Consider the following 13,756-nt stretch of genomic DNA (forward strand, 5'->3'; position numbering starts at 1 on the left):
AGATTACAAGATCCAGGGATGAATATTAGAGAAGCGTATCAAGATCATAAACTATAAGCGACTGAACTATCCGAAATTCGAGACACTCTGTGAAAAAGCAATAGAAAAAGCGACGTTTCTTTGTGAAAAATGAGAAATTGACATAGTAAAACGTGTAAGAAGGCACAAAATGCCCGGGGAATCGGTTGGTCTTTCGCCAGAATGTTAAATTTCTCGCGTTATGAAAAGTGTTCTCGATCGTCTCCAACAAGAAATACGTACAAGATTTACACGAATAAATGACCTTAATTTTAGATTTGCATTTTTCTTAAACTTTGGAAATTTGTTAAACAAGGATAATAACAACTTAGAAAGAAATTGTAAGAACTTGGGCGAATTTTGTAAAACAGATTTCGATGGAACAGAACTTTTTATCGAAATATAAAAAAAAAAAAAATAAATGTAAGGCGCGATAACCTCCGAAGAGATCTAAGGCCGAGCTCCTCTTCCAATTTGCGTCGTGCTCCTCTTGATTTTCCCTACAAATTGGCCGGACGGGACCTACATGTTTTATGCCGACTCCGAACGGCATCTGCAAAGCAGATGAGTTTTCACTGAGAGCTTTTCATGGCAGAAATACACCCGGAGTGCTTGCCAAACACTGCCGAGGGGCGACCCCGCTTAGAAAAAGTTTCTTCTAATTGAAAAATCTTATTTCTAAAATTTTGATGTTGCTTTGCCCGGGAGTTGAACCCAGGGCATACGGTGTGATAGGCGGAGCACGCTACCATCACACCACGGTGGCCGCCATCGAAATATATGACTGCAAAATATTACTTCGCAGTAGAAAAGAAATTGGTCGTAAAACTCCGTTAGAATTACTCACTTTTATAATCTCGTATGGAGACGATGTTTTTCCAAACTTGCGAGTGTCACTTCAAATACTCTTGACTATCTCAGTATCAGTTGCTAGCTGCGAACGTTCATTCAGCAAATTAAAACTGATTTTGACATATTTACGATCAACGAGGGGGCAAGGTCGCCTAAACATTATTAAGTGACCTAACATTATTAAGTATGGCAAAAGATAAATTTGAAATGATAAATTTTGATGATATATTGACATCCCTCAAAGGAAAGGAAAAAAATATTTTACCCCGTGCGCAACAAAACCTCACTAACTCAAAACCACATCTCGGTATCGTGCAGGAATAATTCGGACTGTTTCTGGAATAACTTCAAGTCTATTTTACGACGATTTTCTAGATAATTTTTGAACTGCTTTGGTATTGTATTTTCTGGATCATAAGGCTGGTAGTGAGGGTGCCGGTGAGTATGCTGGTGCTCCTGATTAAACTTCCCTATTCCTTCGTCATCCCTTTGGCTTCGTCATATTTAGTGCCATTTTTGTTATGTGCCTGCTTTATAACTAGTTTTGTATCTATCTACAGTACGTATCGACGAGTCATAAACTGCGGATTTTTCTTTCTCTTAGTGACCTTGTTGTTTTTGTTGTTGTTGTTGTAGCGATAAGGACACTCCCCGAAGGCCTTGGGGAGTGTTATAGAGTTGATGGTCCTTTGCCGGATGCAGATCCGGTACGTTCCGGTACCAAGCCCGACCATCTCGGGAACGATTTGTTATGACCACATGCGACCTACATCCATGAGGAGTTCGGGGTCGCCAGAGCCTCGGCTGTTAATGAAACAGGATTCGCCACGAATATGTGAGGTTGACAAATGGGTTTGGAGAAGCTATATATAGCGCCTCCAACCTGAAAAGGTTGCGCTACACAACCCCTTGAATCTGGTATTTTAGTCGCCTCTTATTACTGGCATACCTACCGCCGGTATATTTTGACCCCCTAACCCGCTGGGCACATACCTTGTAGGTATCTTCTATATCTATCTTCTATCTATCTATAAATCTTATAAAATAAAGTCGCAAAATGCAATGTACGCACATAACTTCACACAGAATGCTCCCATTTTAAAACGGTTTTTTGCATTTGAAAGCTTAGTTCTACTTTTCAGTAAAACTTTGAAATATTTACCTTCGTTCTGCATCAAAAAAAATACTTGATTCCTTTCTTATATCAGCCAAATTGTTTAAACAAAAGTAACATTTTTACCAAAAAATGTGTGTGTGTGTGTGGTTGTTCGGTGTCAACTGTGCGCGCAAATTGCTTTTGACTGAGGCGACACATAGCATTGGCTGCGTTATTTAACTTCGGGAGTACAATTATATGTATGTATGTATTTTCATATCATATCAGCTTGACATATGTATGTACATTCATATTTATGCGTTGTTGCCAAGTTAATGCAACATAAATGGTTAAGAATGCAAACATCTCTTCAAAAATAATCTTTCGTTAAAAATATTGAACATTTCCTTAAATTTCTTAAACAAAAGTGTTATTTTTTGGTATTTTTGCATGTATATGCTAATATTTGTGCACTAAGTAAATTTAATTCTTCAATATATTTTTTATGATAACGTAATCCTGGGATGTGTTTGTACAATATGGCTATCAAATGGAAGCTTTTTATGAGTACTTTGATACGGGAAATGTTTCGTACCCCTGGGTTACTGGGTCTCGAGATATAGACCAAAACGTGGACCCGGGTACCACTAGACAGAGTTTATACAATATGGATATCAAATGAAAGCTGTTGATGAGTACTTTGGTAAAGGGTAGTTCTCATACCTTTTGGTGACTAGGGTCTCGAGATATAGGCCAAAACGTGGACCCGGATACCCCTAGAATGTGTGTATAATCTGGATATCAAATGAAAGCTTCAAAGTAATTTTCATTGTGATATTCTATTTAGTCGCAGCAACCTGGCAATACTGATAAATATGCATGTGAAGCCGAAATAAAGACATGAATTAATAATACCCACATACCTATTTACATACGTACTATTCGATTTGCTTGAAATTTTGTATATAAATTTGCCTATATTAGTATTTACGATCCTTTTTTCCGAGAAGTAGACCAGAGACGGACTGGGACTGGGATTAGGACTGGGACTGAGACTCGTAGTGAGACTGAGACTCGGAATGGGACTGGAACAAAATAGATACCACCCTCTGGGACTGGCAATAAGGGATGAAGAAGAATGAGAAGAACTTGAGAGAACAGAAAAGAGGGTAGGAGAAGGAGACTGAGAAAGAGATAGAGTGAGACGAAGATAGAGATAGATGAAGCGAAAGACGGAGGGAGGAGTGAATAAAAGGATTAAGAAAAAGTGAAGAGGGGGGAGGGCAGAGTTAGACCTAAAAAAGCTTATTAAAATGTTTAGGGCAGGACAATGTCTGCCGGTTCTGCTAGTTTAAAAATAAAATAATGATAACTAGTTTTGTATCTATCTATAGTGCGTACAGACGAGTCATTCGAGTTGTTGTTGTTGTTGTTGTTGTTGTAGCGAAAAGGACACTCCCCGAAGGCCTTATGGAGTGTTATCGATGTTGATGGTCCTTTGCCGGATACATATGCGGTACGTTCCTGTAACAACCACCATTAAAGGACTAACCCGACCATCTCGGGAACTATTTGGTAGGACCACGTGAAACCTTCTAGGCCATCCCGCCCTCTCACCTCCTAGATCCATGAGGAACCTTGGGTCGCTGGAGCCTCGGCTGTTAAAAGAGACAGGATTCGCCACAGGTATGTGAGGTTGACAATTGGGTTGGAGAAGCTATATATTGCGCTGGCAACACCTTGAAAGGGTTGCGCTACATAACCCCTTGAATCAATTTGGTATTTTAGTGGCCTCTACAAGCATACCTATATATTCTGAGCCCCCTAACCCGCTGGGGAAGTCAATTGAGTCATAAACTAGGGCTTTTTCTTTCTCTTAGTGACCTTGTAGTGATTTAAAAATAAAAAAATGATAAAATAATTTTCAAACAAATATTTCCTCCTCTTCGATTTGCAGCGTCAGTGAAAAGGGTGAAAAGGACACTTCTCTTCGAAAATTAAGCACTTGCTGCCGGCAAATTTCAAGATCTAAAACTGGCTCCAGTCGCAACTTATCTGAATGTATGTCACAAGCTACTAGTAGTTCCTTACAATGCAGAGAATTACGCATTTATCCTGTTGCAAAAAATGCGCGTAACGTAGTACCAACCTTTGAACCTATCGATGAGCAAACAGAGCAAAATATAACAATCGATTCAGGCATACAATCGCAGCAATCACGTCATGAACGTTTGCACACACAACCATCACCTCCTGCACCAACCGATATTCAAACACGCAATTTTCCACAAACAGTTTCTTTCATAGCTGGCACATTTACTATAAAATTTTATGATGTAACTGGAAGTGAAACAAAAAATATACAGCAAGAGAAAGCGCAGTGCACTTATAATTTAAAGCCTTTACTTTCGGTGACGGTGTCACAGCCAAGTTTTATGTATACACAAAATATTTACGATAGTATAACACAAATATCAGTGTTCAATTTAAATATACATTCTGTACCAGCCACAGCTTCAACTACTCAAACAGCCAATCCGTTTTCCATAGAGTTCATTGACACGCCTCCTGGTGAGTTGGGACCAACTGGCATACCACCACCGCTTATCACTTTACGCAAACACATAACCAAGCAAAGACTCATCGAAACAGATGTTGAAGTGGTAAGGCCCTTAGTCATTACTTTACTAGAACAGCGCACAATTATTTTATTACATAATGTAATAGTTTTATATCAAACCACGCTACGTAGTGGTTGCCTTAGTGCACGTAGCACCAGAGTTGTGCAACATGCTTCCAAAATTAATTTGATGCGCAAACAATTTTTTGACTCTGATCGTCTGCACGCAAATCTTGAAAAAATGGTTGTGCTAATCAAAAACGAAGCTGATTACGAATGTAAATTTGTTTTTGCTGACATGCACTTGAATGCCACATTTCTACAACGTCCGCCCAAGGCTGTGCTGAAAGCCTCTCTGGGTGCAATGCATTTACAAGTTGGTGAAAGAATAGTTTTACACCCAATAGCGCTTCGTTCAACATTCGCATTTGTTAGTGAACCTTGGCATAATTTGCCATTAGTAAATGGCACAGTCAAGTTAGATGTTTTACACGTGGATGTAGATGTTAGTTCGGTGAAAGAACTACAACGCACACAACGTGGTTTGGAGAGAATGTGTGCATATGCATATGAAGAGTGGAATGAATTTTTGTTAAGTCGCCCCCCAATGGGCGTGCCAGGTGTTGTTTCCGCAGACAAATTGGTACCCTTGAAAATGCCAACTTCCAATGATTTCATTAGAACACAAAAAGTAAATGCCAATAAGAAGCAACAATCACGTGAAGAGTTTTATCAAGATGACTTAAGGTAATTAAATTTTGTGTAGTCTGTGTATCTTGCTTTAAGATTGAATGTACATACATATATCTATACTTTTGTTTGTAACGCTTCCAGAGCTGGAGCCTTTCAGTTTGTCGAGATGGCTAGCGATTCGTTTTTGCCACTACCTTATCAAATTCAGATAATCAAAAAAAATTACGGTATTATTTGCTGGCGTTATCCACAACCAAGAAAGATGTGTAGAATTCATGTATTTCCGGTGCCGATGTCGGTAAGTGACAATGGACTAAAAATAATAGTTATCCGCATATATGCAATACTCCTATATTCCTAATAGAAAATGCTCGCAATGTGTTTTGAATTCGATATCAAAACAAAACAGCCTATAAAATTTTTGTGATTGTAGCAGCATAAGTGTGACAAGAAAAAATTTAAAGGAGTATTGCATATATGGTTATCCATGTTCAAACTTTAAAGGCTGAAGATGAGAGGGAGTGAGCAATATATTATACAAAAAAATAACTTATTCGATCTATTCTAATATCTATGAGGCCGGCGGGCAAAGTAGAATCAAAAAGTTTTGTCAATTACAAAAAAGTATTTTTTAAACGGGGTCGCCCCTCGGCAGGGATTTGGCAAACACTCCCGAGTGAAATTCTGCCATGAGAAAGCCTCTCAGCGAAAACCCATCTGCCTTGCTGATGCCGTCGGAGTCGGCATTAAACAAGTAGGTCCCGTCCCGCCGATTAGTAGGGGAAATTAAAAGGAGCACGACGCAAATTGGAAGAGAAGCTCGGCCTTAATCTCGTCGGAGGTATTATTGTTATTATTATTATTACTATAATTGTTAATACCTAGTATGCTTAGCAAACAAGGTCGATCTTAAAAGCGAACGCAAAAATTTCCGGAGAAGTACTAAATTTAATCCCGATTCGCACCGAGATAGGCCGGCTACGATCATTGAGATAATCCCAAATGGTTCTTTAATCATCCAGAAATCCATTCGGAGGATATTTTGAAATAGGCGCGAAACGATCCTCAATACAATCCGAAGTTTTAAATAAAACCAAAATTATCCAGACCACAATTCCGAAATAATCCCGAAAACAATTCTGAAATAGTTCCGAAATGATCCGGATATAGTATCACACTAATCTAGAAACGGTCACGAAATTGTCCTGAGGAAATTCTAAAATTATACTAAACTAGTCCCGAAACAATTCCAAAATTATTAAGAAAAAGCCTGGTAAGCAACCCCGAAAATTTTCAAGACAATCCCAAAAATTGTGCGTAATGATACCGAACTAGGCCGTCTAAAATCCAGAAATTATCCGGAAGTCTTGAAATAAACTCAAAACCAATGCCGAAATAGTCCTGAAACGATTCCGAAATTCACGTTAACTAGTCTCAAGTGTAGTTCTTTAGTTAGTCTCGCAAGAAACCCCATAATAAATGTACCGAAATAGTCCAAAATGCTCCTGCCAGTGGTTCCTACAAGTAAAGCGCTTAAACACAGCAAGCTCAGCTTTACTCCAACTTAGATTCCCTAACGTGGTGTTAACTATTTTGTGAAAATCTTGTTATTGTCATACACGTCTCCCATAGGTACAGAAGCCCATAAACATCCGCTGTCAAATGGAGTACTTTAGCGAGTCGCATGAATGTTTTTTGCGTTTTAGTGAATTTTGGCTCTCCGAAAGTGCCTCAAAAGATATGATACTGCCAGAGCGCGAAATTTGTGCTAACATTTGGCGTGTGGTTATAATGCAATCGCTGATAGCTGTGAATGGGGAATGCTTTGAACAAAGTGAGGAGGAGGATGATCGGGTAACTTTTCAAAGTTTTCCAATTTTCATTATCTAGTCATTAATGATAATACTCTAAACAAGGTAACCAGTTTAAAAATAGAGGAACTCTTCAAGCTTGAAAGTAACAACGAGGATTTCATTTTACATCCCAAAGTATTGGTGGGATGCATGCGCATCGATACGGCTTTTCAATCCGAGTGTGTACCCAAACTACAAGTGCTTCTTGCGTGCACATCACTACAGTTGAAGCTACTTAATCAAGCGACCTATGAGTACAAATTACCACCAGCACTCGCCGAATATAAACTTACACCATCCAAGCAAATTAGTCACGCTTTTCTCGTTATACTGCTACAAAACTTAAGCATACATGCAGCTTTCAACACCAAACACATCTATAGTGTAGATAGCAGTTTGACTTTAAATGTCAAGTGTTTAGATTATGGGTTTCTTAATATGCTCACCCTGCTTGAGAATGCAACATTACAAAGTTTTATAAGCGTAAATAAGTTAAAACGTATGCTTAACATTAATGCAGTACTCGAAAGATTTCGTATCAATATTGGCCCATCAATACTACACACCTTACTCTCATCGAAAGCACATTGGCAAGAGTTATTGGAAGTCGAAGATCCGCATAAATGTCATGTGGTTTTGCCTAAATGTGTTGTTGTGAATCGCATGCAAGCTTTGGTAACATTCGGACAAACTGGCACAACCGAGCGTATTCAACTACAACCATTAGAGTGTAGTTTATATAGTTTTGCTAATTATGGCAGCAATCAGGAGTTATCATTTTTTATTGCTGATAATGAAATGCGCATTACAGATGCCTCAACATCGGTTGCAATACCATTCAAAATGGATGGTGAACGTTTGTTCCGTAGTATACGCATCGGCGATAAATGTCTCATCATTGAATTGCAGAAACTATCTGCCACGCAAGTGATTGTGCTGTTAAAAGGACAAATTGAATTGATATCTATGGTGCCACATGAATTGCGCATAGAGTTGAGATTTGAGGAGAAGAATCGCCATGAAGACAAGCGCACATTGGAATATTTCGTGACAAAGCAAGGCTACTCATCCTTTTATGCTGCTGTTCAGCGTGCATCGAATGTATCTATGAGGTAATGAACTAATCGCAAAAAAATTTAAATGTAAATATCTAACATCACAAAAAAGATATTTTTCTATTTTTCGAAGTTAGTTTGAAGTTCAAAATTGGACTTTTGGAGTTTTTTTTTAAATTAACGTTTTATATACACTTAACAAATAAAAATGTGGGTGTGAGCGCCCATTTTTATACCTTCTATAAAAATGAAATGGTATATTAGCTTCGTCACGAATCTCAAAATTGTAAGTCCTTAAAGGAAAATAGATAGACCCACCAATAAGTATACCGAAATGATGAGGATGAAGAGCTGAGTTGATTTAGCCATGTCCTTCTGTCCGTCAGTTTGTTTGTATGCTCACTAGTCCCTCAATTTTTGAGATATCTTGATAAAATTTGGTGAGCGGGTGTATTTAGGTGACCGATTAGACATTTGTCGGAACCGGTCGGATCGGACCACTATATCTTATATCCTCCATACAACCGATTTTTCAGAAATAGAGGATTTTTGTGATATATACCTTAATTTATCAGATTGAAGCTTCAAACTTCACCATAAGCTTTCGTATATTGCACATATTGTTGTCTGAAAAATGGATGAGATCGGTCGTATATATAGCATATATCCCTCCACAACCTATTGTTCAGATAAGAAGCTTTTCGTAATTACTGCCCCATTTTAACAGCTAGAGGATTCAAATTTCACCCAATGCTTACGTATAGAAAATTTGTTATCAATTGTCTTTATATATTGTTAATTAATTAGTTAATTTATTGTCATATTTTTAAATATTACATTTTTTGTTTTTGTTACTATCTTTTTATACTCAGCTGAGCAGAGCTCACAGAGTATATTAACTTTGTTTGCATAACGGTAATCCGGAACGGCATAAACTAATCGAGATAGATATAGACTTCTATATATCAAAATAATCTGGGCGAAAAAAGAAATTCATTTAGCCATGACCGTCCGTCCGTCCGTCTATCCGTCTGTCCGTCCGCAAACACGCTAACTTGAGTAAATTTTGAGGTATCTTGATAAAATTTGGTATGTAGGTTCCTGGGCACTCATCTCAGATCGCTATTTAAAATGAACGCAATCGGACCATAACCACGCCCACTTTTTCGATATCGAAAATTTCGAAAAACCGAAAAAGTGCGATAATTCATTACCAAACCCGGCTAAAGCGATGAAACTTGGTAGATGGGTTGACCTTATGACGCAGAATAGAAAATTAGTAAAATTTTGGACAATGGGCGTGGCACCGCCCACTTAAAAGAAGGTAATTTCACAGTTTTGCAAGCTGTAATTTGGCAGTCGTTGATGATATCGTGATGAAATTTGGCAGGAACGTTACTCCTATTTCTATATGTGTGCTAAGTAAAAATTTGCAAAATCGGATTACGAACACGCCCACTTTAAAAAAAAAATTTTTTTAAGTCAAATTTTAACAAAAAATTTAATATCTTTACAGTATATAAGTAAATTATGTCAACATTCAACTCCAGTAATGATATGGTGCAACAAAATACAAACATAAAAGAAAATTTCAAAATGGGCGTGGCTCCGCCCTTTTTCATTTAATTCGTCTAGAATACTTTTAATGCCAGAAGTGGAACAAAAATTTACTAATCCTTGTGAAATTTGGTAAGGGCAATGCTATGACGGTAACTGTTTTCTGTGAAAATGAGCGAAATCGGTTGAAGCCACGCCCAGTTTTTTTACACAGTCGACCGTCTGTCCTTCCGCTCGGCCGTTAACACGATAACTTGAGCAAAAATTGATATATCTTTACTAAACTCGTTCACTTACTTATCTGAACTCACTTTATCTTGGTATAAAAAATGGCCGAAATCCGACTATGACTACGCCCAATTTTCCGATATCGAAAATTACGAAATATGAAAAAAATGCATAATTCTATGCCAAATAAGAAAAAAGAGATAAAACATGGTAATTGGATTCGTTTATTCACGCAAAATATAACTTTAGAAAAAACTTTGTAAAACGTGTGTGACACCAACCATATTAAGTAGAAGAAAATGAAAAGTTATGCAGGGCGAAACCAAAATCCCTTGGAATCTTGGCAGGAATACTGTTCGTGGTATTACATATATAAATAAATTAGCGGTACCCGACAGATGATGTTCTGGGTTACCCTGGTCCACATTTTGGTCGATATCTCGAAAGCGCCTTCACATATACAACTAAGGGCCACTCCCTTTTAAAATCTCATTAATACCTTTAATTTGATACCCATATCGTACGAACACATTATAGAGTCACCCCTGGTCCTCCTTTGTGGCGATATCTCGAAAAGGCGTCCACCTATAGAACTAATGCCCACTCCCTTCTAAATAATCATTAACGCCTTTCATTTGATACCCATATCGTACAAACGCATTCTAGAGTCACCCTTGGTCCACCTTTAAGGCGATATCTCGAAAAGGCGTCCACCTATAGAACTAAGGCCCTTACTTACTTACTTAATTGGCGCTTAACCGTCTAAACGGTTATGGCCGTCCAACAAGGCGCGCCAGTCGCTCCTTCGCTCCGCCAACCGGCGCCAAGTGGTCACACCAAGGGAGTTTAAATCGTTTTCCACCTGGTCCTTCCAACGGAGTGGGGGCCGCCCTCTACCTCTGCTTCCATAGGCGGGTTCCGATAGAAACACTTTCTTGGCCGGAGCATCATCTTTCATTCGCATAACATGGCCTAGCCAGCGCAGCCGCTGAGGTTTAATTCGCTGGACTATGTTGATGTCTGCGTATAGCTCGTACAGCTCATCATTAAATCTTCTTCGGTACTCGCCATCGCCAACGCGTAGAGGTCCATAAATCTTTCGAAGAACTTTTCTCTCGAACACTCCCAAAGCCGCTTCATCTGCTGTTGTCATGGTCCATGCTTCTGCCCCATATAGCAGGACGGGTACGATAAGTGACTTGTAGAGTATGATTTTCGTTCACCGAGAGAGGATTTTATTTTTCAATGGCCTACCTAGTCCAAAGTAGCATTTATTGGCAAGATTGATTGATTGATTGAACTAAGGCCCACTCCCTTTTAAAATACTCATTAACACCTTTCATTTGATACCCATATCGTGCAAACAAATTCTAGAGTCACCCCTGGTCCACCTCTATGGCGATATCTCGAAACGGCATCCACATATAGAACTAAGGCCCACTCCCTTTTAAAATACTAATTAACACCTTTCATTTGAATCTCGTATCGTACAAACACATTCTAGAGGCACCCCATGTCCACCTTTATGGCGCTATCTCTAAAAGGTGTCCACCTATAGAACTAAGGTCCACTCCCTTTTAAAATACTCATTAACACCTTTCGTTTGATACCCATATCGTACAAACGCATTCTAGAGTCACCCCTGGTCCACCTTTATGGTGATATCTCAAAAAGGCGTCCACCTATAGAACTAAGGCCCACTCCCTTTTAAAATACTCTTTAATACCTTCCATTTGATACCCATGTCATACAAACACATTCCAGGGTTACCCTAGGTTCATTTTCCTACATGGTGATCTGCCCGTATTTTGTCTCCAAAGCTCTCAGCTGAGTATGTAATGTTCGGTTACACCCGAACTTAGCCTTCCTTACTTGTTTATTTTATATTTATCTTAAAATTCGCTTAGGTATATACATCTGTTTACTATATATTTCATATCTTATACAGCTGGTTATTTGGATATTACGAATGGGATAAGATTATTGTTCAGTCCCATTCATGAAAGGTATGAAGTCTTCAGCACAGCCGAAGATAGTCCCGTTCTTACTTGTTTATTTTAATCATATAACCCACACAACATTTGAGTGATTCGAATAGTAAACTATTTTGCTGTGCAAGGTATTATGAGGAGTGAAATTCAGATCCTCGAAAAACTTAAAAAAGTCGTTTATGAATATATCTGTTTTTTTTCCTTTCCGTCATATAAATATGTTTTGAAGGCTAAATTCGAAAAATGGAGAAATTATTTGTCTGCTTCTGTCACAATGTTTGAAAAAAGGGTAATCCACAGTGTAATTTATAAATTGTATCTTTATCTTCTTGGATAGACTGAAAATGGCGATTTCAAAGGTGAAGGGTCGCACTGGTGACATACCCTTAAGGCCAAACAAGAAATTACCATGGTTAGTTAAAGGTAAGCATATCTAAAATAAAAATGTTAAAAAGTTTTTTTAATGGGAAATAAGAACTCCGTTCTTTGAGCCAAGTTTTTCAAAAATACACTATAGTGTACCGTTACCCTACAAAAATCGCGCTATGGACCAACCGAGTGCTCCAAAATTAACCACAATTCATACAAAAAATATGGTTCAATTAACATTGCGATGTCCTAGGACTGGACCATATACTCCAGCTCCGCATTACATAAGAGTAATCCATGGAGTACCCACAGTCCAATAAACATCGGTAGTGATTACAATCGTTAAGAACGAGCAATGATCGGCTTACAATATGTTCGTGTAGAAACATGAGTTGGTCCATTGCTGCATTACAGTGGAGTATAATGGTTAGTACTCCAGTGGACAACATGATCCAACGATTTTTGCAGGGTAGGAGTGACCTTCTGCGTTCTCAGATCTTATAGAATGCTAAGCGAATATATGTAGGTATAGTACCTTATTTTTTTTTTTTTGGAACAAAGTGAATCCCTTTTGATATGTAAAGTGGTGGGGGATTGCAGAACATGATTTCTAAAGTAATATTGTAATATAATTATAATTGTGAACATTGAGTGAACTAACTAGTTCAGTTTATATGAGTGGAGAATGATAATAAAAGAAAGGAAATAAAAGAAAAAGGCAAAAAAAGGGAAGAAATAAGGGAAATGGAAATAAAGAAACAGCAACCAGAACTGGGAGCGGAATTCAAGCCGGTACAGACCCTGGAAACGCATTCTGAACCGAAACCAGAACGAAACCGAAATTGGAAGCAAAACTGAAACCAACCCGACCTAGTCTGAACCGAAATCGAAACTGGAACCGAAGAGAAACAAGGACTTATTCGAAAGGAACCAAAATCGAGCGGGAGCTGAGTCCAATCAGAGGCAGAAACCGAGCCGACAACAAACTGGCACCGGAAACGTTTCCGGAACTGAAAACCGGAATCCAAACAACAGCCGAAACGGGATCAAACTCGCGATCGGAACCAAAATCGAAGACGAAAAATAAACTGGAAACGGTAGTTTTAAAATATTAATTTTCGAGACATTCACGAATATATGGACACATTAAATTTCACGATGGCTTGGTACTTACACCTTTTTTCTGTTGAAGCTTTTCCTCCGAATTTTTTAGACTAGCTTTTTCCTAACCGATTTTTTGATCCTCGAAGGACTTTTTAATCCGAGCCCTTTAAGTCTGATTTTTGGTCCCTTTTCACCCTGTTCCGAACGAAGGTCACGCCAATTTTTAAGCTCGCAAATTATTATATGATTTTTGGACTAACCAGTTTGTTGTTAAGGATCTTCAGTGTAGTGCACTTTCGGAGTGTTTGATTTACTTATTT

General features: G+C 38.4%; 1 protein-coding gene across 1 annotated transcript in view; it reads left to right on the forward strand.

The window, feature by feature from the left end:
- Positions 1–13,756, forward strand: part of Vps13B (vacuolar protein sorting 13B) — a 49,237-nt gene that overhangs the window by 15,835 nt on the left and 19,646 nt on the right. Inside the window, 5 exon segments of the mRNA XM_067760643.1 lie at positions 3,924–5,333; positions 5,421–5,577; positions 6,912–7,133; positions 7,196–8,244; positions 12,301–12,386. Coding sequence (XP_067616744.1) covers positions 3,924–5,333; positions 5,421–5,577; positions 6,912–7,133; positions 7,196–8,244; positions 12,301–12,386 — 2,924 coding nt within the window.

This window comes from Eurosta solidaginis, chromosome 1, assembly GCF_040869045.1.
Source record: "Eurosta solidaginis isolate ZX-2024a chromosome 1, ASM4086904v1, whole genome shotgun sequence".
Classification (NCBI taxonomy): Eukaryota; Metazoa; Arthropoda; class Insecta; order Diptera; family Tephritidae; genus Eurosta; species Eurosta solidaginis.